Source organism: Aulostomus chinensis, chromosome 21 (assembly GCF_037954235.1).
Source record: "Aulostomus chinensis isolate RoL2024-O1b breed Wild chromosome 21, RoL_Achi_v1.0, whole genome shotgun sequence".
NCBI lineage: Eukaryota > Metazoa > Chordata > Actinopteri > Syngnathiformes > Aulostomidae > Aulostomus > Aulostomus chinensis.
In genome coordinates, this window is record NC_141340.1 from 16531484 (window position 1) to 16559092 (window position 27609).

At 42.6% G+C, this 27609-nt stretch overlaps 2 protein-coding genes and 1 non-coding gene across 11 annotated transcripts in view; all 3 read left to right on the forward strand.

Moving 5' to 3' along the window:
* Window positions 1-563: 563 nt before the first annotated feature.
* cul2 (cullin 2) lies at window positions 564-17646 on the forward strand. 3 transcript variants are annotated; one of them, XR_015110953.1, is made up of 22 exons: window positions 564-673; window positions 1653-1791; window positions 2017-2119; window positions 2222-2316; window positions 3777-3882; window positions 4694-4776; window positions 5374-5470; window positions 5972-6082; window positions 7285-7447; window positions 7985-8109; window positions 9257-9364; window positions 9520-9579; window positions 9722-9850; window positions 10110-10196; window positions 11021-11173; window positions 12887-12964; window positions 13059-13125; window positions 13317-13519; window positions 14302-14403; window positions 14505-14621; window positions 15474-16753; window positions 17146-17646. XR_015110953.1 is itself a non-coding variant. In XM_086191746.1 (21 exons), exons 2-21 carry the CDS (start codon window positions 1673-1675, stop codon window positions 15603-15605), a joined length of 2238 nt encoding a protein of 745 aa, XP_086047872.1. In that variant the 5' UTR covers window positions 564-673; window positions 1653-1672; the 3' UTR covers window positions 15606-16811. The 3 variants fall into 3 exon arrangements, 1 of the variants encoding a protein (XP_086047872.1); XR_015110954.1 differs by having other exon boundaries at window positions 17201-17642; XM_086191746.1 differs by lacking the exon at window positions 17146-17646 and having other exon boundaries at window positions 15474-16811.
* A 1227-nt stretch (window positions 17647-18873) lies between these two features.
* Window positions 18874-18945, forward strand: trnaw-cca (transfer RNA tryptophan (anticodon CCA)). Its single transcript has one exon. It is a non-coding gene; the product is annotated as a tRNA-Trp (tRNA).
* A 5102-nt stretch (window positions 18946-24047) lies between these two features.
* LOC147241878 (partitioning defective 3 homolog) overlaps window positions 24048-27609 on the forward strand; it is a 390131-nt gene continuing 386569 nt past the window's right edge. For 3 of the 7 annotated variants that reach the window (XM_086192265.1, XM_086192260.1, XM_086192261.1), the window contains exon 1: window positions 24050-24542. In XM_086192265.1, the coding sequence (XP_086048391.1) occupies window positions 24423-24542 (120 nt within the window). In that variant the 5' untranslated portion in view covers window positions 24050-24422. Of the gene's footprint in view, window positions 24543-27609 lie in introns of all 7 variants that reach the window. The other 4 variants (XM_086192267.1, XM_086192262.1, XM_086192266.1 and 1 more) reach the window with 3 other exon arrangements.

Sequence of the window (27609 nt, forward strand, 5' to 3'; positions counted from 1 at the left end):
AAATGTTGTTGAAATGCTGTTGTGATGGTTGGACCATTCACAGAGACAGAACTCAATCATGCATTCAGGGAGCCCAAAAGGTCATCGCCAGGGAAGGTGAGGGCAGGCTATTAAATCATGATAAATCATGGGGGAAATTGAAAGTAATGGCAGAATTTGTATTTATTTACTGTTATCCTAAAGTGTATAAGAACGTGTGTGTGTGTGTGTGTGCGTGCGTGCGTGCGTGCGTGCGTGTGTGTGTGTGTGTGTGTGTTGGAAGACTTCAAGAGAGAGGCAAAATGTTCTTAAGGAAAAGAGCTAATGTTTTCCCTGTGTGGGCAAAAAGAAACAGTATGATACATTGTCAGAAATATGCGGCAGAGAGAATGCGTCTGATTCAAAACCTCGAAAAGATAAAAATACAATTTGATATAATAGACATCATGCAACAGAGTTCAGGAGGTGCTTTCGAATAATTATTTAGTATCATATTTACAAGAAGAAACGACATTCGGATCCACACGCCATACCAGCTGGTGGTGGTAAAGCACAAATTTGATGTTTGCCAACCGCCAACAAAATTTCGAAGAAGAGGAAGGAGAAGAAGCAGAAGAAGACCTGTAAGTAAGACACATCAAGCCTGTGACAGCGGAGAAACTTGAGTTTTATAATAAGGAAATACTGTACAGAGGTACGTACTATTCAAAAGTCTACGCTTGCCCTCAGCACCCTCTTATGTCTAACAACAGCACCATGTTTTACCGAGCTGTCACTGCTAGTGTGGGAACATTGCATAGGAGATGACCACTGGCTAGCGATAGCTGAGCTCTCGGTAGCTTCTTGCTAGCAAACTAGCTGCTAGCTGATGCTTTAAAAATTGGACTGAGGTGAAGGGAGAAGTAGCATGCTAGGTTAGCTTGTTAGCTAGCCACCCTATTTTGGGATTGGCATTCCGCTAGGTAACCTTAACTTAGCTATCATTATTATGTCTGCATATAAAGTAATGGCAACACCCCCCATTTGTACAACTTATGTCGGCGAGTGGTAAATAGAATTAGAAACTGAAACTATGCTTGGTGATGTTGCAATGTGTTTAGACGTGAATTCAACTGGTATTATTGATGAACAGCACACGGCCTTGTTTCTCCCTGTTCTATCTCAGATTATCTGTTTACCCTCAGTTGATCTAAAATTCTTAGAATATTAATATAATTGTGTGTATGAATGTACGTCACATCCTCGCCTCATGTCTCAGTTACACTATGAACGACAGCTAGCTGAAGCTTTACCTCACCTGTTTCCATCGTTGTGATGCGAGCAGTTGACTTGAATTGGTGTTAATTTAATTCCTGTTAATGGGCTTTAATTTAGTTTTCTGTCTCCTGTATAAAATAAATACTTTTAGAACCAATGTCATTGTCTAGGCTTTTTGCAAATTGTTATACTGTTCATTTTTTAGAATAAATTATGAAACTAAGAGTCTCAGTGTTGTAATAACAATGTGCTAAGTTATCAAAAGCTTCATAATTAACTTCTAAATTGTTTGCCAGCATTACAATTGCTCAGCGTCCACCAAGAAATTATCCGGTCTGACTGGAGCACAGCTTTTGCTTTAAACAATTTTAAGACAATTAAAGTATTCCATCTTTAATCTCTTTTCTCACTGTCAGGAAAGAGGAGAAAGTTTACAATGTCCTTGAAGCCACGGGTGGTGGATTTCGACGAGACATGGAACAAGTTACTAACGACAATCAAGGCTGTTGTAATGCTTGATTACGTGGAGAGAGCCACATGGAATGACCGGTTCTCGTATCCTTTGCCAGCTCAGTGGGAAATTTGTTATTAAGCATGATTGAGTCCAGTTGAAAGTAAGAATTCAATTCCAGAGAAGCACTGAGCAAAGTACAGTGTCTAATAATGCACACTACCTGTGTATAAAATACATATCACAATGTATTACATATTTTATAATAACTTTCTCGGACAACATTTTACATGCATTTTACATCTTTAAATCCTGAACTTTGACAACAGTGACATTTATGCCTTGTGTGTTGCATACCCAGAGCCTTTAGGTGAAAGATTATACACAGAAACCAAGGTGTTTCTAGAGAATCATGTGCGGCAATTGTACAAGGTAGGACTTCACAACCGTCTTCCAGTGAATGGTAAATGCATATGTAAAGAATACTTTTTTATCGCTCTATAACAATCTCTCATGTATTTTCTGTATTTGCAGAAAGTCCTGGAATCAGAGGAGAAGGTTTTAGTAATGTACCACAGATACTGGGACGAGTACAGCAAAGGAGCTGACTACATGGACTGCTTGTACAGGTAATGCTTTTGTTTTTGGCACCATTAGTTTCTATTTGCTCTCAAACTGAATTAAAAAAAAACCAAAACGTTTTGTGCACTCTTATCTCTTATTGAATGTTCTGCCTTCATTTGTTACTTCAAAATGATTAAAGCTTTTGTTTGAATAGGCTTAGTGTCAGGGTACTTACGCGAGTATCATTTTGTTACAAGCTTCAGTACCTTGAAATACGAAGTATGAGGTGCCAGTGGGCATTTGGTGTGTCCTGATTCATACTAAATCAATACTCCCTTGGAGTGCATTCAGAAGTATTTTTATGTTCACTTCCCACCAGACACCCTGGTCTGCGCATACATATGCCTTCTTGTAATTTATTATGTCATTGTGAGAGTGAAAGAGAAAGTCAGGCTCAAGGCTCTAGTGGTGTTCTGTTTTTTTTTGGTGTAGAAGAGGCCTATTCGTTGTCCTTGATTGAAGTCTTTGTGAATGTAATTGCATCCTGTCAGTCACTAATCACACAGTGGCGGTTGGACTTGGAAGTGCCAAGAGAATCAAAACACCTTCAAGCACCAACTGATAAGGACTAAGATTTAGCTGGTTTTGTTCGCAGTCATTTAACCCTCAAAGCGACAGAAATCACGTTTCATTGCTTTACTGCCAGTAGAGGCAAACGGCACAACTGTGGATGCTATAAGTTATCTGAGCTGGGCTGAGTCAGCCGATGGAGTGGATGGCAGCCATTAAACAGTGTTTGTCTCAGGTCTGTTTGATGGCTGTCCCCCTGCTCTCTTATTCCACGTCTTCTTCAATCATTTTCAGTGATTTAGTTGCACTGAACACATGCAAGAATTAGCAGGGAAATAATAAAAAAAAATTAATAAAGCGCTCAGTGCTGAAAAACTACCCTATATATTGTATCAAGTTATTATTACTCATGCCTAATGCAAACTGTGGGCGTTGTACTCGTAGGTGATTGAGCTGGAGCATTGTACGTTTCTAGAATTAGCTCTGCTCATGTATCAGTCCGTTCTGCTGTGATTAGTGGCATGAATATGAAGGGCTGGTGTTTTGATGAGGTGAGGCTATCGTCACATTTTCAGAATTTTGTCAACAACTTAGTGTTAAATTCAGTTTTTTGTTTTGTTTTTTTGTCAAATTCTCTACTCGGGTGTCAGGTGTTTGTTTCCAAAGTATGTCATAAACACTGGTGTTTTTTACGACAGTCATGAATTAAAGATTAATTTACAAAAAGATTTAACTTGATGCTTAAAAGTGAGAGACCCTTGAGCCAGAGTATCCATGATTATTTTTCACGGCCTTTACTAGTGAATGAACCCAAATGTGGCACACGCGTTGTTGTCGTATCAAAATTCCAAGCACGTGCTCACCGTAGACATTAAACGACACCTGCTTCAACTCCTCAGATGTAGATAATATTCACATCTTTCCCACTCCACATCCCAACCCCTCCTCTGTGCAGGTATCTCAACACTCAGTTCATCAAGAAGAACAAACTCACAGAAGCAGACCTACAGTACGGCTACGGGGGAGTGGATATGAATGAGCCTCTCATGGAGATTGGAGAGGTGCTGTCCGATATTTAGATTTTTCTCCTGCACAGCCACACCTAAAAATTGTATTCCTTGCATAGTCGAGAGATTATCTGTGATGAAGTATCTAGAGGCCGGAGGTAACCCCAGTTATCCATGTAGGCAAAAAGACTGTTTTTGAGAAAAGTGCATTTGCTAACCTACCCATCTCCTACCATTCATGTGCTTAGCTTATTAGCAGTCGGCTGGTCTCTGCTCTATAATGCCTGCTGCATGCCCAGCAGAGATAAGGATGACTATCTTTTTATCTGGCGCTGGGGAAGATGGCAAATAAGCATGTTTCTCAAAATTATGTGTTCCTCTTAAGCCTAATTCAAAGTCTGTAAAAGGCAAGACAGTAGACACAGAAAACACTGGGCCTTATTCTGTTATGTACTATTCCAAAGACACATTTTCATCCTCATTTAGCAGTTTCTTGAATATTCTGATCAACAGCAATGTTTTCTTATTTTGACTTCTGTTCGGAGGTGAGAACAGAATGTATGAGTACTTAAATCCACGCATATTTATGTCAAATAACTGGTGATTACATTTCCTCCATTTCAAAACCTGTACAATATAGGCTTTTAAAAACAATATGATATGATTGTTTACGATAGGATTTATCATGGAACATAAATCTACATCGGTCATGGTTCATTCTCTTTTTGTAAAGTCTGCAGCTACTGACCTGTCCATATTTAATCCATGTTATGAAGCAAGTGCTGGCCGGGGTTGGATTACGGTTGTCTATGCTTCGATGCTAATTTTTTTTTACCGTGATTTTCATTTTTGTTTGTCTCTGCAGTTGGCACTAGATATGTGGAGGAAGCTAATGATCGAGCCTCTCGAAGCCGTCCTGATCCGGATGTTGCTGAATGAAATCAAAAAGTACGTTTCTCACACAATCCGAGCTGCTGGTTATGATTTGATTCTTTAAATTTGTCTGTAACTGTCAAAATACGTCATGAATATTGGTGGCTTTCTGCAGTTTTAGAGATTAAACTGCGAGTTAAAATGATGTTGAAGTCCCAATATGACCTGCAAATGTTTGCCAGAAAAATACCCCACAATTTATTTGTTAGGTATCGGGATGCTGCAGGGATGCTCTGGCATTCATTTTTACTGAGAATTATGTAAGAAATACCATTCCCAAAGATATTGCAAGTTATATTGTTATATATGAAAAGCACTTTATAAATAAAGTTCGAATGATTGATTGATTGATATTGTAATTGCAGTATCAATCAAAATAAATCCAATTAATTTCGACTCTTAATTTTTCTCCAAACACGATCAGCCTTAATCTTGATGTTTGATCGTCATCGTTGAAGTTCCTAATTTCCAGCAGTGAAAAATATCTCGATGAACTGAGCCTCGTGGTTGAACCTAAGCCTAGGAAAAACAAAAAACAAGCTGTTAACCCTTTCTTGTGCAGACATGCTTTGGAAGGGTCATTGTTAACTCCAGCTTCCTCGTGTGTTACAGTGATCGGTGCGGTGAGAACCCCAACCAGAAAGTCATCCACGGGGTCATCAACTCCTTTGTTCATGTTGAACAGTACAAGAAGAAGTTTCCACTAAAAGTGAGGATTGGAGTTGCTCGCATCGTGTGTCAAATTCCCAGATTATTCATTTAATTGTTGTTGACATGCCACAGATTTAATAGCTTTCATGGTTTGATTAGTTTGTTTATATTCCTACTGATTATACTTCAGTTTGTTTTTATTTGTCAGAGCACACAAAGGCCGGACCGATATGGATTTTTTTGGGGCCGATGCCGATTTCAATGTTAGGGAATAAAAAACTCTGTAAACCGATATTTCGGCCGAGGGAATTTTTTTTTACATTTTTCAGATAAAAAAGACACAATACCTGCTTTTGATGGCTTGATTTTGATTTGATTCCGAAGACCTCAAGAGAGTCTTCTTAAGAGAAGGTTAATCAGTCGGGCCCTTGAGCACACCCAGATTAATGAGCAATGTTCTCTTACTGCTATGCATTATCCACAAGTTGTACAGCAGGTCTTCTTGTCAACCTACAGATGTCTTTGTATGCTAAATCATATGGGCCAATTTCTCTTTCAGTTTTATCAGGATATATTCGAAGGGCGATTTCTGACAAAAACGGGCGAGTATTACAACCAGGAAGCCTCCAATCTACTGCAAGAATCCAACTGTTCTCAGTATATGGAGAAGGTAAGACCGACATGCAGATCATGCGTGCGCACGCGCGTGTGTGTGTGTGTGTGTGTGTGTTGCGTGCATGTATAAAAACAGTAAAAGGACAGCTGCTTTTCTTGTAGTTTGTGTTGGGTGTCAGCCGATTAACACTGTGGATCTTGCCAGAGATGATTACATGTTTATCGGTGTGGACAGTAACATTCAAATGATAGATTCACCCTGGGCCAACGTGTATTTGTGTGTGTGAACTGTGTGTGTATTTGTGAATATTCTCAGTCATCCAGGTCATCGTAATTCTTAAAAATGATCAAAATAGGCAACTGGACTCACCTTCTGTAAGTGAAGACGTTTCGCCTTGTGTGTGTGTGTGTGTGTGTGTGTGTGTGTGTGTGTGTGTGTGTGTGTGTGTGTGTGTGTGTGTGTGTGTGTGTGTGTGTGTGTGTGTGTGTGTGTGAGTGATGCCCGTTTGATGACATAAGAGTTTCAATCTGAGTATTAGTTCTACCATAAACACGCTAAAGCTGAGCCCACACATCCCAGGGTAATTTCTGCCACTGGGACCATTCACTCATTTGGTCTGTCAATAATCAGAATTCTCTCATCCTCATTTCTCCTCCTTGTAAACAGGATCATCATAAAAGTTTGACTTGTCATTAATGCAGTGTGGTTCGCCATCCTGGCCTGTCCTTTTGCTTCCAGAGTAAAACAAAGATTGTTATGTGATATGAGGAAATAGTACAATGCAGTCCCCGGCGGCTTGTACAGTCTCAGTCATGTTGCTAATATAGCCCAGCTGTTGGGAGGCATATTTTCTTTGCTCCTTTTTTTAGTTATACCACACGGGCATGTCATCCCTGAGGGGCGCGTGTGTGTGTGTGTGTGTGTGTGTGTGTGTGTGTGTGTGTGTGTGTGTGTGTGTGTGTGTGTGTGTGTAAGAAGAGGAAGAGGATATGAAATGATTGGACACACTTTCAAATGGAAATTATTCTCTGCAATCATGTCAAAACAGTGATACATCCATTTTAAGAAAATGTTCTTCTTACTTTTCAAAAATTCTCTCAAATTCTTCACTACATGTAGACATGGGACTGTCATGGATGCTGCAACTTCGCTATGTGTCAGAGGCCTTAATTCCAGTATATATACACATTTAAAACTTTGATTTTGTTGTGTTTAACTTGAAAATCTTACATGACACAACCTTTCTCTTCCTCCAGGTTTTGGGGCGGTTGAAAGATGAAGAGGTTAGATGTCGGAAGTACCTGCACCCCAGCTCCTATGCCAAAGTCATCCATGAATGCCAGCAGAGGATGGTGGCAGATCATCTGCAGTTCCTCCATGGGGAGTGCCAGAACATCATTCGGCAGGAGAAGAGAGAAGGTAGATCTGAATGCTTGTGCCCCCAATGTGAACATACAAAGTTATTGTATCTTTGTTATCAAGCAGTGAAAGCACTTATTCACCCATAACATCCATCCATCCATCCACCCATCACTCCATTTTCTATTCCACTTATCTGTTAAGGGTGGGGGTGGGGGGGTACTGGAGCCTGTCCCAGCTGACTTCTAGCGAGAGGCGGGGTTCACCCTGGACAGGTCACCAGTCCATCGCAGGACCAACACATAGAGACAGACAACCATTCACACTCACAGTCACACCTACGGTCAATTTAGAGTATCAATCAGCCTCGTCCCCTCTTGATGTCTTTGGACTGTGGGAGGAAGCTGGAGTACCAGAGAGAACCCACACAGGAACAGGGAGAACATGGAGACTCCACACAGAGAAGTCCAGGGCTCGAACCCGGAACTTTCTTGCTGTGAGGCGACAGTGCTAACTACTGAGCCACTGTGCCGCCCCACCCGTAACATATAATGTTAAATAATTTGATCACAATTTTTCTCATTTTGCTTTATCCAGACATGGCCAACATGTATACCTTGTTGCGGGCTGTGTCCAATGGTTTGCCTCACATGATCCAGGAACTGCAGGTCCATATCCACAATGAGGGCATCCGGGGCACCAGTAACCTCTCTCAGGAAAACGTAAGAAGTCCAGCACAATGTTAGTCTAGAGCACATGCATGCCTGTGCTTCTACACACAGTTTTGGTTGTTTGCTGAAGTCCTGTTTTTAATACTTATAAAGGGTGGGAATACATTCCTGCTTCTTGTAGACTTAAATCTACAGCACACATCTTTCACGTGTAAATGGAAGCCACCTACATTTAAACCCTTGTCAGAAAAGTTGAACTTAATACTGATTAAAGTCATCACGACCAGGTAGATCTCTCTCTAGTTTATAAACTTGTGTCTAATGTGACATTGAAAAAATAAACAATATGTCAGATTAATAAAACAACCCTAGCGCCAACTCAGCATCAGCGAAAGTCTTACCTGAGTTTACCTGATATGACACACACCACACTGGGCACTCAACAATGGATACATAATTACAACCCCCAGAGTGCACAATATTGGATTTTTACCATCACACCAATATTTTCAACTTACCTTGACTAATATTGATATGGTCTGTGTAAAAATTAGATGATATGGTCTTCACATTTGTACATACTGAAACAGCATGTGAACAATGTGAATTTTAGCAGTTCTCACCTTTTTTTTGTGTGTGTGTGTGTGTGTCGTTCCTCAGTCTCAGTATAATTTTGTGTTTGAAAAAAATTCCCTCAAGGCGGTCCAAGATTTTACATCGTTGTGAGTTGACGGGACCTTTGAGCTTGGACCACCAAAATCATTCCAATTAATCCTTTAGTTCCAGTGGACACTGGAGACAAATTTGAAGAAATTCCATCAAGGTGTTCCAGAGACATCACATGAATTAGAAAAGGCTGATGGATGGACAAACATAAAACACAAAATAATGGCATAATGGCCGATATCCGCTGATACCGATGACATAACGATATTAACCTCCAAGTGGTGTTGTTGTTGTTACTCTCAATTCCTGAAGGGGGAGACAAATGTTATGCACTGTGTCCTTGACATTGATTTTAATAAGTCAGAGGTGTTTTGGGATCATTACTATAATACCGTACGCCGGAGAAGTTGTAGCATCCCGTCTGTAGTAGCCCAGTTTCTGGAAGTGGACAGGTTGTCTATTTTCAACTGCTGTAAATATCGTCTCATCTCCATACTAGAATGAATTCATCTTTTTTCTCTGACTCCTCAAGATGCCAACCCTGTTTGTGGAGTCAGTGCTGGAAGTACACAGTAAATTTGTTCAGCTCATTAACACAGTCCTAAATGGAGATCAGCACTTCATGAGTGCACTGGATAAGGTAATATACACCACAATGATATGGCTATCACTTATTGGTAGACTTCACCTTTCCTAGTACGCTTTAAGTATCTGTAAAACTTAGTGTTCAAATTGAAATCAGGCACAGATGTTTTAGCCCAACTGAAAGTGTTCTCTGCTGTTTCTCTTTCTCAGGCTTTGACATCTGTGGTGAACTTCAGGGAGCCCAAGTCCATCTGTAAAGCCCCTGAACTGGTGAAAACACACACACACACACACACACACACACACACACACACACACACACACACACACACACACACACACACACACACACACACACAGAGTTTTGTAATTAGTGCCCTGACCAGGTCATATCCCTCCTCTCTTTACTCAGCTGGCAAAATACTGTGACAATCTGCTGAAGAAGTCTGCAAAGGGAATGACAGAGAATGAGGTGGAGGACAAGCTGACAAGCTTCATCACAGTGTTCAAGTACATAGACGACAAAGACATCTTTCAAAAGGTGACCTGAACTTGCGCAGGAATTTTACACAAATGTATCACTTTCATCTTTTATTTCTCTGAGCTTGGACTTGGAGGGTAGGTTTTAAGATTAAAGTGGTTATGGAAATAAAAATAACATCATTGTGCGTCCATATTTAGTATCCTCAGTAGTCCCAAAATACTCACCTTTAAAACAAGCATTTGCCCTTTCATCCTTACAAAGCTATTCATCCTCACGAAGCAGTTGTCAAGTCTGTTTTTTTCTCTCGTTTCTGCAGTTTTATGCCAGAATGCTAGCAAAGCGGTTAATACACGGTTTATCATTGTCAATGGACTCAGAAGAAGCTATGATCAACAAACTAAAGGTAAGTCCAAAGCTGACTGGTCGGTGTTTGTCAATGCCAGGGCCTCATCTAAAGATGTCCAGTGTCTGTAGCTCAGCTAGCATGCTTAGTCAAGTGCAGGCCACATCAAAGCTTTCAGTCGCTATAGTCTACATTCACACCTCACAGCTTGCTGCCTTGAATCAGGTTTTTTTTTTTTTATTATTGTTGTGGATTCCACAATATGGGGGGTCCCACAATCTGTCTTGTCTCCATGCTATGTATGAACAAAACACACACAAGAACTTACGCGTCAAACAACACCATGTACAAGACTGGAGCTTTATGTCCAAAAATAGTCTTCCCCTGGAAGTGCTACTTCAAAAGACAAAGAAAACAATGAACTGGGATGTATTTTTGTTCACATATTGCAGCGTCTTGTCCTTGCCTTGTCTTGTTCAGCGTCCTCTAGCGGGGGTCAGGGTGAAGATTTATTTTTTCAGTTGCCCAGACAGACATCTGCTAGCTCAAAGTCCATTTTTAATTGCCACTATACTAATAGCTGTTATTAAAATGACATGTTATCTGAAATCCTGTACCCGTGTGTAAATGATGAATCGTCTTAATTTGATGTATAGATGAGACAATATACCTGCTTCTTCTAACAGTTCAATCAGGGCTAAAAGTGTGTGTGTGTGTGTGTGTGTGTGTGAGCACTTGCGTGTGAAAACTTTGGCATTCCTTTTTCATGTGATGTCTTTTTCTCATATCTTGAAACACATAAACAGTTCATCTTTGCCCTCTCCCTCTCTTTTCTTCCACTCTTCCTACTTGCGCAAACCCGCTTGGTTTTCTCATCCCCACAGCAAGCTTGTGGCTACGAGTTCACGAGCAAACTCCACAGAATGTACACAGACATGAGTGTGAGCGCCGACCTCAACAACAAGTTCAACAATTTCATCAAGACACAGGAGATGGTGGTGGACCTCGGTATCAGCTTCCAGATATACGTACTACAGGTGAGAATCCATGCTGCAAGCGCTGGCTTGGTCATTTCACAAAGAGACAATGATCAGATTCCAAAAGTCTCATGAAGGAAGTGTTGCATTTATTGAGCCCAAGTCATGGAGGGTTTTTAAATCAGCCACTCTTAAGTTAGCGGATGATCTACATGTCATAAAAGTTTTACATTATCAATAAGCAGCCTCTCTGCCCACGCTCATGATTCTGTAAGTTCTAAAAGCTGCTACTAAATGTCATGAAAACATATATTTAGTACGTGAGGTTGCGCTCCCTCTGTTTTAAACCAGGGGAAGCTACATTTAGAATCTGGGGTTTTCTCTGTTAGAGTGTCTTCAAGTGAACTGGCGTTCTTTGTTCCCATTATTAGGGCTAAGAGGTTGACGGACATGTGCTTGAGGCTCTTTGATATCACATGAGATCAGTATTATGACTCCCTGTTACACCAACCATTGACAAACAGCATCTTATCAAGAAATACCAGCGTAGGCAATTCTGTCAGCTCCTGAAAAGAGAAGAAAATTGAGCCCTGAGGAAATTCAGATGAAACGACACATTAAAGGTGCGTTTTGGTATTTTTCAACCTGGACCTTATTTCATAACATTTTCTGGCAGGAAGCCGGTCAAAGAAAAGGAAAAGTCCGAAGCACCTTTTCCTGAAGTACAAATCTGTACTACGGAGGGATTTTCCTCACTCACTTTAACAAAATAAGATTACGTATAAATATGTTTGTTTTGTTTTGTTTGTCTTTTTTTTTTTTCTTTAAAGAAATGATTTATCTCAAGCTCAAGAGTCCCCTTAATAAGGGGTCTGGACCCCCCCCCCCCCCCCGAGGGGTTGGAAGACACAGGTGGGGGCTGCTATGTGATTTCCAGAAATAAATGCAAGAGTATGGAAAAATTATTCAAAAAGTGTAAATAGTTTCTAAAGATTAAAAAAAAAATAGTGTTATAACAACTATTAAAAGAAGAATTTTAAATTCATTTTTAAATTGGTTATGTGTGGAGAGGCCTGTGTGCTTGTGTGCAGTGTTTGTACGCCTCATGCTCCATAGTGGGTGTTGCAAGTCCGGTTCCCTTGATCCTTCATACTGGTGGTCCTGAGCTGAAAAGTTCGGGAACCCCTGACTCATCTCATCATTCCATCCCCCAGATTGACTTGAGTGTATTTCCAGAAGCAGCAGTCTGTGGTTTATGTGGAACATTTACTGACCTCTCTGCAGTCTGGGCTCTGCTCTGGCTTCACATTGATGTCACACTGGCCTCATAAGACCAACAAAACGTATTTGTACTCTTCTGATTATACGGACTATTACCTCTTCAATAACATCAGATACGTCCAGCTACTGAGAGCTTTTATGAGCACTCTCGGTTATTGCATTTGCCAAGGACGTTAAGATTTTTTTACCCACATCTGTTGCATACCATAGAAAAAATATTTGGCCCAACTTCATAAAACTTGGTTGAGTGGTAGGACATGGGCATGGAAAAAAACAACAACCTTTGAAGTTGGGGGCCTTATCACTGTAGAATAGCAGAAAAAATATGTTCTGGCTTGTATTCCTTGTTGTTGTTCTTTTGGACGTTGCTTTGTTCAGAGTTTAGCGCTGCACTTGGTGCCTTTTACCTCATTGACGGCCCCCAATCTCTGCCCCCCCCCCCCCTTTTCAGTTTGAATGTGTAATGGATTGTTGTGCACCATATGATTGCAGGCTGGAGCCTGGCCTCTCACACATGTCCCCTCCTCCACTTTCGCCATCCCTCAAGAACTAGAGAAGAGTGTTCAAATGGTAAGATGCAGGAGAGCACAGGTGATTTTCAACCCCAAGCATTCTTTCCAGGAGCCCATTTATGAGTGAAACCTGGTTTTACTTTCCTGCACAGTTTGAGTTGTTCTACAATCAGCACTTCAGTGGGAGGAAGTTGACCTGGCTCCACTATCTCTGCACAGGTAACTATGGATATGTCAGCCGGACTCTCACATCTTTTACAAAGAATGCAGCCTTTTGAGCCAGAATCTCAAACTGTGACTGTACCTGAACAGATTCCATCAATCAGAATACCAGTCACAAACAAAATGGCAAGCCACTGTAGTTGGTTCAACTGTACAGACGTATACTGTGTGCGCTCCTCACCAAACAGGTGAGGTGAAGATGAACTACCTGTCCAAGCCCTACGTTGCCATGGTGACCACCTATCAGATGGCTGTACTGCTGGCCTTTAACAACAGCCAAATAGTGTCCTATAAGGAGCTGCAGGACGGCACCCAGATGAACGAGAAGGAGCTGCAGAAGACCATCAAGTCCCTTTTGGACGTGAAGATGCTCAACCACGACTCACAAAAGGTTCTATGAGTTTTCAACTGAGAGCTTGATCATTGTTGCAAAACAGCTTGAGCCACGGACACGTTTGTGTCTGCCGGTGTGTTGGGTGGATAAAACATGCGCTGTGCTATCTGTTTTGGTAACTACTGGATATTGTTCCCTCCCACTACTCGGCTTTCATGGGTTATTTTCATACATAAACTCAGCGGCCGTTTTATTGGGTATACTTTGCCCTTCCCCTCCCCCCCCAGAGCTGAATTATATCTTTATTGCACTAATTTAACAAGTTGTTTCCTCCGATATTGAGTTTATAACTCAGTAATGTGCAGATTTGTGGGCAACACTCTCATCATGTGAAGCTCCAGTCTCGCTGAATCCCCGAGTGCTCTTTTGGATTGAGATTTGTTGACTGTCAAGGCCAATTCCTTATAATCAACTAGTTAGTAAAACAAAAAAAAGTGTGTGCTAAGAAAATATGCCCCACACTGTGACCGGGCCCAGGCCTGAATTGTTTTAAAAGTCAGGATGGATCATGTTTTTGTGTCAAATTCTGATCTGACTGTGTGAAGGGCAGAGCAGAAATGGGGATTCACCACACCAGGCACCATCTCTCATTTGTTTTTTTTGAGCAAGCGCTTATTGTCGCTGCAGTGGCACCCTGTGCGGTCTTCTGCCGCCAGTCTACTTCAAGGTTTGATGTGTTGTGTCGTCAGAGCCGCTCTCCTGCAAAGTTTGGTTGCCCTTGCGTCAGCTTGAACCAGCTCCTTCGTCAGCAAGTCATATTCTCATGCCTCTACCCACAGGAGGACATTGAAGCGGAGTCCACTTTTTCGCTAAACATGAGTTTCACCAGTAAAAGGACAAAGTTCAAGATCACAACATCAATGCAGAAAGACACGCCGCAGGTCAGACGCGCACCCAATGCTTTGCCCCAACTGTTGTTTTAGGGAGGATGGCACAATCGATGTTGAAATCTTCACACTGCCCCGTGTTGTCTGATATTTAGGAGATGGAGCAGACGAGGAGCGCCGTAGACGAGGACAGGAAGATGTATTTACAAGCTGCTATAGTGAGAATCATGAAGGCCCGCAAGGTGCTCCGACACAATGCCCTCATTCAGGAGGTGGGTTGAAGTTGTGTGTGCATTAATGCTACTCAGATTGGCAGGAAGCTCCCCACTGAGGAGATTTCAGAGAGATTCACATCAAAATTGTTCATATTTACATGAATTTCTGGTATAATTTTAACCACGAGAAAGGTTCTCAGAGGCTGGAACGAGGCCAGAGGACACAAGAAACTGAGCCCGTGGGTAAATGATTCAATTCAAAGACCCTCTTGTGCTTTGTATTTGAGCAGTGAGTTCCTCGGTGAGGTAACGGTCCTATAATAAGCGGATGATGTCAGGAATGACCTCCGCTCCAGCTGTGGAAAAGCAGCTACACAACAAGAGCGTCCCTGAGTCGCTAAACGAGCGCTGATTCTTGAAGCCGCTTGTAAAATCAAACATGAAATACATTAAAGTTTTGTGTAGCGTTGACATGAAAGTATTGTATATGGTTGATGCAGCCTTCTTGCTGCCAGTGCAACAAGCAGAAATGTCACTGACCTCATTTTTAAATTCCATTAGGTTTCGATCATTTGGCCCGGTAGAAGCGGTTTTATGTCATTTGATAAAACAGCAAAGCGATGTTTTGTTTTGTTTTGTTTTTTAACAGTACGTAACAATTTTTACAGTGCGGGAACAGAATGCCGTCCTGCCGTTACTTGAAGAGATTGAGGACGTACCTGTTTGAAGCATGTAAATGTATAAAAGCATTTGGAGTGGGTTGATTCACCACATCGCCAGCGTCAAGTCTCTCCCGTTGATGGTTTTTTTTTTGGTTTTGTTTTTGAAGCTCAAGCTGGTGAATGTGTAAGTCTAAGAGCAGGTTTGTGTCGCAGCATTCCAGAATAATCACTGGTTCTTGTGTTGCAGGTAATCAATCAGTCCAAAGCCAGGTTCAACCCCAGCATCGGCATGATCAAGAAGTGCATCGAGGTGCTCATTGACAAGCAGTACATTGAGCGAAGCCAGACCTCTGCAGATGAGTACAGCTACGTGGCGTAGACGGCGTAGCCGCGTCAGGGAGCGCCTACCAACAAACACTCACCTGTCTGACTGACTGGCAGATACTGGTTTAAAACAGGAGGGGAAAAAAACAAAAACAAAAACAAAAAAAAACAACAACCATGACAGAACAGATTCATTCATCCACTTAGGTTTTTTTTTTTTTTTTTTTTTTTTTTTTTTTTTTGGGACTGTCGTTCTCTGTTGCGAACGCACACCGTGATTAAAGCAGGACTGGTGCCTCCATCTTCAAAAAAAGAAAAAAAAAAAGAATGGTCACCGTGTCGCGTGAGACAGCTTGATGACGCCACCACCCATGAGGTCCTCCTCCTAACACCCACCCACCCTTCTGATTTTAAGCTGTTTACAACCTCACCAGTGCCACGCACATGTGCGTCAAAACAACTAAAAGAAAATGCCTGTAGCTGATCATGAGGAAAGCGCTGATAAAAGTACTAGGCAACCGAAAATAAAGGACAAAAAAAAACAAAATAATTAAAGAGTTGTGACACCGATGACTCATTGGTGGCCACACATCAAAAAACATGCATTCTTTTATCACGTTTGCAGTTGTGTGTTTATTTTTCTTTCTTTGTTAAATGTACTGAAGTTAGGAAAAATATTGTAATAAAACTGGTATACTGACTATTGTATCTACTTTCAAAGTGTAAAGAAAAATGAGGTGACAGACATGATCCTGCTGCTTGTCAAATAAATAAATGAAAACACTGAAGGGTTTTATGTAAATATTTGTCACGTGATCCATGTCTGAGTACGTCAGACGCCGTCAGGAAAGTACTGCCTACTCTTGACTATTGATATTTCATCATTCCACACCCTAGATTTATACGGTAAGAAGGACTGGATTATTGTCCACACCTTGGTGTAAAATGGTGGACGTACCATGTAGGTTTTTAGAGGGGTGAATGACACGCTGGATAAGCGTCAGCTGCTCCGGCGCCACATGCTCTTCCTGAACCTCCTCAACCCGATGGGTGACAGGACTTTAACCAGCACCCGGCACCCCGAGGAGGTTGCAGTTGCTCCAACCTCAGGCAGAGGATTGCCAGGCCCCACATGTGCTGTGGACAGTTGGGGTATCCCTACACAGGCCGTTTGGAGTAGCGGCGTACGAAACACATGGTTTGGTAAGCTGTGGTTTCATGAGTAAAGTTTTCAAACATTATAAATATCCTTTCAAACTGTATTCCAAATAAGACTGCAAATTCCAAAATTCCAATAAACAACATAGACTTTACTTATTTTGTGTTTGATGGCATACTCGTCTGATTTTTCTTGATTGATTTTTTTTTTGGGGGGGGTGGATATTTGGTTCATCCAGAAAAACAAATAAATGAATTCCTCGCTCTTTTTTTTTGTGATTGCCTGATTGTGTTTAATAATTGGAGGAACAGACGATCCACTGGCCGAACTTGGTCGGAACTGGGGGGGGGGGGGTGCACCTAAGATAAAATACTGCACTGTTCATGTTCATCAAAATACGTCAAGAAATATGCTTGACTACCATCACTGTTCTTAGAGTTGAAGTTGATAAAGTCAGCGCCGGCACCGAAGCAGAAAATGCCGTCTGAAAGTGTTGCACGTGAGGACAAATCCCGCAGCTGGCCAGGGACGGAGGGATGCGGCGTACCAGACGCGTCACATGACACACTGAGTCGCTCCAACCACGTCAACAACTTTTCACCGGCGGATGAGGCGAGGACAGCGGCGGGCTTTCCAAGGCCGTGGTTTTGTCCCTGGACTGTGACAGGAGGATCTGCCTGATAGAGAAGGAGCCTCCTCGTGCATCAACAGGGTTTCTTTCTTTCTTTCTTTCTTTCTTTCTTTCTTTCTTTCTTTCTTTCTATCTTGACCAAGGAATTCATATTTTCAGTGCACATTGTTCGTCCCTACGGTGCCGATGTTTTTCTTGTGGCCACGCAGGTTTCAAGCACTGTTCGTGATTGCTGCTCACCTCCTGTGGGCACCACCCTCCTGTGGGCACACCCTCCTGTGGGCTCCACCCTCCTGCTGTGGGCTCCACCCTCCTGTGGGCACACCCTCCTGTGGGCAGCACCCTCCTGTGGGCTCCACCCTCCTGCTGTGGGCTCCACCCTCCTGTGGGCAGCACCCTCCTGTGGGCAGCACCCTCCTGTGGGCAGCACCCTCCTGTGGGCTCCACCCTCCTGCTGTGGGCTCCACCCTCCTGTGGGCACACCCTCCTGTGGGCAGCACCCTCCTGTGGGCAGCACCCTCCTGTGGACTCCACCCTCCTGTGGGCACACCCTCCTGTGGGCACCACCCTCCTGTGGGCACCACCCGGGTGGAGGCGACATGTCCGACTGAATACGTGTCAAAACCTTTGAATCATTTTGTTGTGTCTATGTTTGCGTGCCGCACTGAAATGGCTGCACTCAGCGTGTCATTGAAGTACAGACGGGTTTGTAACAAACTGATGTATTTCTGTATGTAAAGAGAGGAGCACTGGCATTCCATCCCTCTTCAGGGTCCATGTTTATTATTTAGTTCATTATTTTTGTCCTCATTCACTCTGAATACAAAGGCGATCACTGAGTTCCCATTTTGTGTGTCAGTCGACTGAAATTTGACTTTTGGCGTTTTTGGCGTTTGTCTGCGACTCATCGATTTCAACAACCTGTCGTTCAGTCTGATCAATACCAAACTTCCACCTCCAGGTTTATTGCCAAGGTGGAGTGTTAGAACAGCAATCATGATAATAATAATAAGAAGAAGAAGAAGAAGAAGAATGAAAAACTGCATCCCTCTTTCCACCTGCTGCTCCCATCTCCACAATTACACCCTGACGTCACTTCGCCCAGGCACAACTCAGATTCCGGACATCTGCGATCACATTTGATGAGGGAGAAGGGAAATTTCAAAATATCAGAATTGCAGATGTTTCCAGTTCACTCGAAGAGGTCTAACATTGATAACAGGAAGCTGTAATTACGTCAGGACTGTCTCCGATTCCAGACCGAGATACCGACAGCATCGTTTTGATAGCGAAGCTGATGACAATGACCCCACGAGGGGGGGGGGGCAAATTTCTACCGTTTCTATCTAACATCTGGTTTTGGCATTGTATGATTTAATTAATACATGGAATAAACGCTGGGGGGGGGGGGCGATGTAGTTCGCGTATCGGCCTCATTAAAATCGATCGTGCTGAGCACAACGAATTGCACGACGTGAAATTTAGGAGTAACGTGTACTTGTACTATTCCATTTTTTTTTCTTGCTTCGCAGTGACCTCGTGGCGCAACGGTAGCGCGTCTGACTCCAGATCAGAAGGTTGCGTGTTCAAATCACGTCGGGGTCATGAAGTTTTGACCAAAAACATACAGATGAAAAATGCGCGGTGAGAAAATGTTTCGTTTCAGGAGAGTGGGAATTATTGACAACGGCGAATGACATCACATCAACCGCCAAACAAGTGAACTGAGCTGTTACAGGCTGCGAGAGTTTCACTTCAGCGCATCCGTCACCCCGCAATTAATAAAGTTCAGCTTGCAAACTTTGACCAACGTTTATGTGAAGCCAAACCCGAATACAAGGCCCCGCAATCCACCTGCAACAGTTCCAGGCGCTGGTCATAGAATTAGAACATCATGAGAAAGTTGATTTATTTCAGTAATTCCATTCAGAAGAGGGAAACTGGTTTCATGTACACGTTCATTCCACACCGACTGCTACATTCCAAGTGTTTATTTCTGATAACTGATAAACTAATGAAGATCCCAAATTCAGTATCTCAGAAAATTAGAATGTTACTTCAGACCGATGCAAAAAAAAAAAAAAAGGATATTTTTGGAAATGTTGGCTAACTGAAGAGTACGAACATGAAAAGTATGAGCACGTACAGCACTCAATACTCAGTTGGGGCTCCTTTTACATGTGCTTCATTCGCGGCGGCGTCTTCGACATCACCGGCCCGAGGCATGTTTGTCCCCCCTGACCTTTGTTTAACTCGATTTCTTGAGACGGACTCAGAGGAGGGTGAAGCCAAACAATCACAATATTAAGTCCCCAAACAGGTAGGCTGTTGTTCAGTGAAGGAGAACTTGATGAACCTGGAATCACTGTATTCTTCAACAATCAAGGATTTTATCATAAATCTAACTGGTATCACGCCACATTGGTTTTTGGGCCATGAGCACCCTCTAGTGACGAGATGTGCTTCCAGAGTCCGAAATACCCACAGGGGAAAATGTTGACATTGCGGGTACTTTTACTCGAGTACAGAAAACATGGAAGAATGAAGAAATAACTAGAAAATACCTTCACAATCACTGCCATCTCAGCTGCTAGGCTAATTATTATACAGCGCAAATTCAAGCTTGGATCTAAAATCTGGTGGCATGTTGAAGCCATTTACATTTGTTCCAAAGGCCAGTATGGGGGCCTTAGAAGTCCTGGTACAGGCAACCGACATTTCCAGGCTCAGTATTCATACGCAGGAAGGAAATGAATTCTACTTTCCTACCTTTTTCTACATATACAGATTTTTCTAGATAGTTTTCTTGTTATCCATTATCAGATGTCAGCTTGAACTATCGAGGTTTGCTCGGCAAGATTCAGTCCACACAAAGTTGTAATATCTCAGTAAGGGTCATTCTTAAAAGAGAGAGCACGTATGCAGAAACAGCAGCTGATATCACTGGCTTACCCATGAAAAACGTCATGTTCATAACACACGTCTGACAAAACTCACCAACACCAAATTCGGAGAGAAGTGCAACGCCTTTAAAATCCTGCAGATGGAGATATTTCCCTTCCTGGACCTCAAAAGCATTTGTTACCTTCCTGAAAGGCTGTGAGCAAGAAATGAGGGGTATTTACTTTCCTGCTCCAGGATGATTCAACAGTGTGTGGATGAGTCCCAGGTCAAACCACTAAATCTAGAACCACCACCTGAGTCTCGTTGCTCCTGAGCAGCACCGAGGCCACTGAAGGACGCACGTAAATCATAAAACGCAGATACTGGAATTGTAAAGTCTTAATTAGATTATCTAAGATGGCTGGTTACAAAGTGTTGTAATACCAAACAAGGAAAGCCATGAAAAAATTCTGGTCTTTTGTCAGAGGCTTAGCGTCCCAAAGCCTTTCTTCGATTTTTTTTTTCTTGTTCTGGTGCATTAAACAGAGTTAAGGTCAGATTGTTGGCCGACAGTGCCTTGAGCTGGGAGTGTGTGTGTGTGTGTGTGTGTGTGTGTGTGTGTGTGTGTGTGTGTGTGTACAAATGCTACAAGTTAAATCAGCCTCACCATCGGGGGATAAGAATATTCCTCTGCCGACATTAGACTGTGGCGGCCATTAGAAATTATGAGGCAAAATGGGTGCAATATAAATGTTTTTAAGCTGTGGGCCACCAACCAGCATCAAAAATAAAGAAGTGATGACCAAAACGTACAAAAGTAAAGTCTGTCTCCTGCCGTCCAGTGCAGTCTCTCACCTGATAAACATGAAGGGCACAAATAGGTCACATGACCGTTGTAGATTTGACACAAGGTAACAAATAATATTTCAAAGCACAATGAAAAATTGTGATTATCAGTGACATCATTGTTATACTCAATTCTGGTATTTAGCTCTTTGTTCCTCAGCAGCAGTGTTAGACTTCCTGCAGTCCTTAGATCTGTTCCTTGTGTTGCTCTTCTTCTCTAAGCTTGGCCTTTGTGCCACATCGATATGTTCAGATTATATTTAATATTGATTGGTTCCCTGTTCTAAATTTGTCCCTGTATGATTTTTGCTTTTGCCAGCGCAGAGAGGCAAGAGAAGCACTGGTGAATGAATGATTGAATTCAATGAAAGTCTGATGGTGTGTGATAATAATAACGTGGGAGAAATTCTCGTGCGGTGAGGTAACGCTGTGTTGACAGAGGATCAGGTGAGGAATGACCTCCTCCCCTCTTGGGACAGTGTTGGCACATGCCTGAAGAGGAAATAACACATACCGGTTAGATGACAGCTACAAAACACACACACACACACACACACACACACACACACACGAGTTTACCATGTCCCGTTTTGCAACAAGGTCCCCTTCCCTGCAGAAACAAGTCTGGAAATAAAGGAGAAAACTGACAACTACACAACTCAAAACTTATACATTGAAAGGATTCCAAAATTTGGGTTTGGGACCCCCAGAGGGATCACAAGATGATTTCCAGATATCAAAATATATTAAAAAGTTATAGCCTGTAGTTGTTTTTAAATGTGAAGCAGCAACAAGAAATGTTCAAATTTTAGATACATTTTTGGGTTCGGGAAGGCCGATTGGTGCATTGTGTGTGTGTGTGTGTGTGTGTGTGTGTGTGTGTGTGTGTGTGTGTGTGTGTGTGTGTGTGTGTGTGTGTGTGTGGTGGTGGTGGGGGGGGGGGTCACGTCTCTGGCACATTTTTTTAGTAGTGGGGTGTGGTGAGGGGGTGGTTCTGACCTGAAAAGTTTGGCGCTCCTGGTATTGAGGACCATTGCCATGCTGGAGCTTTAAGGCCTTGGTCTGGTAGTCCAACCAAAAAGAACATCTATACATGAGCGGTTATTTCCATTCCTTCACCGAGTACCAAGGTTGATGGCGTCAAGGTTGACCTCTTCCAATGTGATCTGTCTGCCACGTCATGGGCTGGATCAATAGGCTCATTTACTTTAGAAACAGTGGGATGAGTGTGAAGTGATCTGTATTTTATTGTTTATTCCCGTATTTTTGCGTTGCCCAGGTTCACCATGCAAACTGTGGAGGCAGAGCTGCGACCGTCCAAGCCACTCCAGGCGATTCAGTTTTAAAGCGACTTGTTCCCTCGCGTCCCGAGCGAGTGTCTGCTCCTCAGAAACACAGGGCGCTGGACCCCAGTGAAGCTGCAATGATTCACACCACCGTCTCTTCCTCCCTACATTCCTCATGTGCAGTGGACACACGGCAAACCAGGCTCGGGACTCCTAACCCATTTGGCTTCTTGCTCAGAAATTATTCTCTGAATTGCACTGCTGTTTGGACATCATATGCAAATGAAAAATCTGTTTTTATTCTTTACATGCAGTTGGAACGTGCTCAGTGGCTCTTTGTCTGCTCTTCTGGAATGTGTTTTCCTTCTTTTTCCCTCCAGAGGTGGAAGAGATGATCAGTGTGTTAGCGCTACAGTTAAGTGGACGTCATCTATAAACGGTTGAGAACTGGTTTTGCTTTTCCATTTATTATCATTCTTGGTTCGTCCGTCGGTTTGTCGCAGGTTTTCAGTGAGGAGATGCGCGTGAGCTGTTGAACGTGCCGTGACAGAAGCGTCTTGAAGAGAGTGGCACTGTTCTCTTGCATCTTAAAAAACAAAACAAAAAACGTAGTGTCGCTCACAAAAAGGATTTTGGAGAATTATTTCAAACAAAACCAGACAAAGTAATAAAATGTTAGGAAAAATAAGGACTGAAAAAAAAATATATATATAGAGAGAGAGAGAGAGAGAGAGAGAGAGAGAGAGAGAGAGAAAAGTGCACATGGAGCTAAAAAATGACAAGCAACGTTTTCCTGATGTCTTGAAAATGATTGAAAAATTATGGAAATGTATTCTTTTTTTTGAAAGGTGTACGAACCCTGCATACATCATCCTCACGACACTTCGACAAAAGGGACTTTCTATCTCACATTCACGTTCCCTCATTTGGACCACATGAGGTCATAGAATAAGAGCTGCAGGGAACGAGTAAAGCTCCACAGAAAGGTTGCAGCTTTTATCAGTAAATTCAGGTCACATAATAGATTCCCCCTGAGGCTGACTTCTTTTTTCCTGCGTGGCAATTTAATATTTCAGTGGTGTGTATTGAATTGCTCAGTGGCCGAAGAGTGGCGTTTTTCCAAACAGGCACAAAACCCTGGCTTTTATGTGTGTGCGTTAGCGGTAAATTCCATCTGCTGGTAAGTTCTTCAAGTGCATCTGTTCACATGACTCATGTGCTGAATCACCCGTGCAGGTAGCCATTGCTGCGTCACAGATCCATCACATCAAAGCGTGAGCATCAAGTAATACTTGTTTTGCAGTAGTAACCCGAGCCTGGGTCAGAGCTCTCCGATGATTTCGAACCAAAAAATTAAAATATATATCTCATTGTATTCATGTCCATCTCTCTGCAGTCAGTACATTGACATTCCGCTGCCACTCTTCGAATATTTTCATGATTAACTGATGAATCGGTTAGTTCATAAAGTGTTTAATCCCACTCCTAATCTCTCAGAGCTTTGAGTCATATTTATCTACTCACTGGAAAGTATTAGCTTTATTCCTGCTGATGTCATCATTTTTCACCGCTACAAACGATGATATAACCCAGAGGGTTCTCTAGCCTACTCGGGGGGGGGGTCACGCCGCTTCCTTATGGTCCAGTAAAACTGCATGCAAACAGACCTGGAAAGCAAAGTTTGATGAAACAAGAACGCACGGAGACGTGGCTTGGATGTGCAACACCCCGCGTTGAGAGTGTGTTGGCGTGTGCAACATTCTTGGTGCCTGCTGGAACATGTGGGCGCCCTCGCAGTGACAGTGCAGTGGTGCGCTCTCCTCTCGCTGGAGAGGCATTGGAAGTTTCTGTGAGTCAACGCGGCACCAGGAGAGGACGCCACCCAGTCCTACCGCGGGATCCAATGCCGGGCGTCTGTCTCGTCCTCTCAGGACGCGGGGCACAAAGACCTCTTCGCCTTGGTCTCGTCGCCACAGCTGGGAAGTTATAGTTTACTTCACGTCGGGGATGGTTGTTGTCTTTTTGACGCCGCTTTTTCCTCATTGGAATTAACGCAGCGGAGGGGAAATGAAAGTGACTGTGTGTTTCGGGAGGACCCGGGTGGTCGTTCCGTGTGGAGATGGGAATATTAAAGTTGACAGCCTCATCGAACAAGCGGTCATGAGGTATAAAAAGGCGATCGCGAAGGTAAGTCACTGTGCGCCGGTGAGCTTTCGTAACGTTCCCCTGCCGGTACGCGTCCATTCACACCGGAGAAACATGGCGCTTTGCTCAGGCTGAGAAAGCGGTCGAGAGCGGGCACAGGGAGACAGAGTTGCTGCCCCCAAAATCTGGAGCCAACGTGGACCTCCAGGTGCTCCCGTGGAGAGAGAAGTGGGGGAGTCGCTTGCACTGAAGTTCTCATTGTTACAAGCCAGCTGCTTTAGATGAATTGGTTCATGATGTGTTCAAGGAAATTGGGTCGTTACGAGTAAAGTTATGGTGTCTACAGTTCACGTGTTCAACATCAGACTGCAACGATGCAAAGTGTGCAGTAGCAATGTGAATGAAAAAGTTTTGGCTCAACTTGTCAGTTGATTTATCAATGATCAATATTATGTGATGGCAGAGGATATATATATATATATATATATATATATATATATATATATATATATATATATATACATATATAAAATTTTCAGTAAATTTATTTTTAAATTTATTTTTCCAAATCATCTAATTTTGTATCATACAATATATTCTGATCGAACAGCATTGGGACCCGTGTATAGTGGCTCTGGTTCTTTGACCAGCTCTATCCTGAAGTCTGTTACGATCTGATTTGATCCCATTCAGGGGACTGATATGAGAAAATATATGCCCAGTAACTCCAAGAAACACACTTGTATTATCAACTCACAAAAGCATTTATTCAATCAGACTGAAAAGATTATTATTATTATTATTAATATCTTTTAGTAATCTAGCTTCTGCCTGAATAATAAAGTGTTTGACTGGATGGACTGTGTATTTGTGTGTTTGTGAATATCTGCACCTCAGATATCAGCGTGATGGAAACGGTGGAATGTTTGTTGAGGATCCCCGCTCTTCTATTTTAAGCATTTAAGTTCATCCATATTTGCCTGAATGTCATATAACCGGTGCCAAAATTAAATGAGGCCTCACCAGACTCATTTTTTTCTCTTTGTTGTAGTGGCTGTGCTTAAAAGCCCATCAAATGACGAATGAATGAATTAAGGTTTGTTACAGTTGCCATGGTTCGCGCCAGAACTTCCTCCTTTTTGCCAGTGGATGTCATTACCGTTGGAGTAACGCTGAGGATTACCTCAATGGAACGGAATACCCTTTTTTTCTTTTTTCTTTTCTTTTTGCCAAGTTATTTCTTTTCAGCATTTGAGTTTGAGAGAGCCTTTCGTGCACCCCTGTTTTAACCAGACTGCATTTCAGTGTGCCGGGATCTGGAAAGAGTGAGGGAGGGTGCATGGAGAGGAGATTCCATCCAACAAATCCTTTTTGCTGTCAGAAGCCACTTATTTTACCCCCTGTGTGCTTGTCTACGTGGTGACGGATTAGAAACCTGATGATTTTAACCGTTCCAGCCCGGTAGTTCTGCTGCCCAATGCAAACAGCGATGACGTAGGTCAACATTGACACTCTTGAGCGCTTCCGCCTAGACAGACAGCAAGTAAGCGCTCACACACATTCACTCTCTGATTACCAGTGCTTAATGGTTAGTCAGCAGAATGGAGGCACCTGGTCCATTGATCATGCAAACCTACTGCAAATGCAGAAGAGAAGGCTTTAACCTGTGAAGAACTCTGAGCCAGTACTCAATACTTGAGTTTTTATACGACAGCGTTGACCCAACCCTGAATTCCTGTGCAAACATTGCTCTTTTTAATGCTTTTTGGAGAAAATGAAAAGACAAACTATACAACTGTACTGAAGGGGTGCAAAATATGTACTGTACCTTTTTGTCCTACATAAATCATGTGGTACAGCAGTCAGCTTAGGTGATTCAGGGATGGAAAGAAGTAGAGACACGACAAAGTCAAAACCTTCTGCATGGCTGGAAGTAATGGGTCATTGTTTGAAAATGGCAACCGGCAAAACCTCACTGTTGCTGCTGTGGAAAAGGGCCACCTACGGGTGTAACGGCAATCTCCACCTCCTTTTAGGATGAAGTACACACACACATTGCAGGATACTGTCACCAACATATCACTGCATGTTGGAGCAATCACTGGTCCTGTATATTCTGGCAAAAAGCTGCTCCGCCGATCAACAAGTCACTTCACATTCTTTCATTCTGAATGAGCGCTAGCCAACGGGAAACGAGCACTTGACCACTGCACCAGTGGGGCGATGACTCAGTGATATTTACTATTTTAGGCCTGGTGCTACAGTCCAGACCAAAAAAAAAAAAAAAAAAAAGAAGGAGAGAGGCAGGAATTCCTGTAATATTAATCCATCAAATAGTTGCAGGGATGTTATAGTCTGGAGGAAAGTGGTGGATCAGCAGCAGACTTTGAATTCACTCCAACAGCAATTGAGCCAAGGACAGAGTCCCAACCTGTAATGCGGCACCTGAATTTCTCTGGGGGCCATTAAGGGCATTGCCATAATCTCAGTGGGACGAGGAAGTTTGCGTCATTCACCAGCTAAAGCAAGTCAGTCTGGTCCCCAGTAGGACACAGCCATTTAGGATTAACGCTTAATTGCTTTTTCGGTATCTCGTCCTGCCTGGCTGTTGTTTTTAGCACTTGGTCAGTCAAGGAATAAATGAAGTTTTGGTCTTGTAAGCAGGACGAACACGAGGATGTTATTTTGGGGGCTGTCCTGATGGCGCCACATGGTGAGGATCTTCCCTCCCTCCCTTATGGTTGAGGTGAAAAATACAACAACAGCTTATTCAAACACTTCCTGAACAGGCAAACTCTACCTCTAACTCACATTTATCCCCCGCATATGAAGAATATAACTTGCTTGTCAATACCAACCACAAAATGTGACAATGGCAGACTTGATGCCGAATGTATTCGCTTATTTGATGAAACGGGGCTACACAAATTTTGCTGAAATGGTTTTATTTTGTAACCGTAAATTTGTACCGGTGCTGTTATGGATTATAGTAAAAGCTTGTCTGAACACACCACAACACGACCGCACAGCTGGCTTTATCAGTAATTTTGAAAAAAAGTTGAAGAAATACTTTTTTTCAAAACTATCAGAAATTTGTGCGCATTTTTCA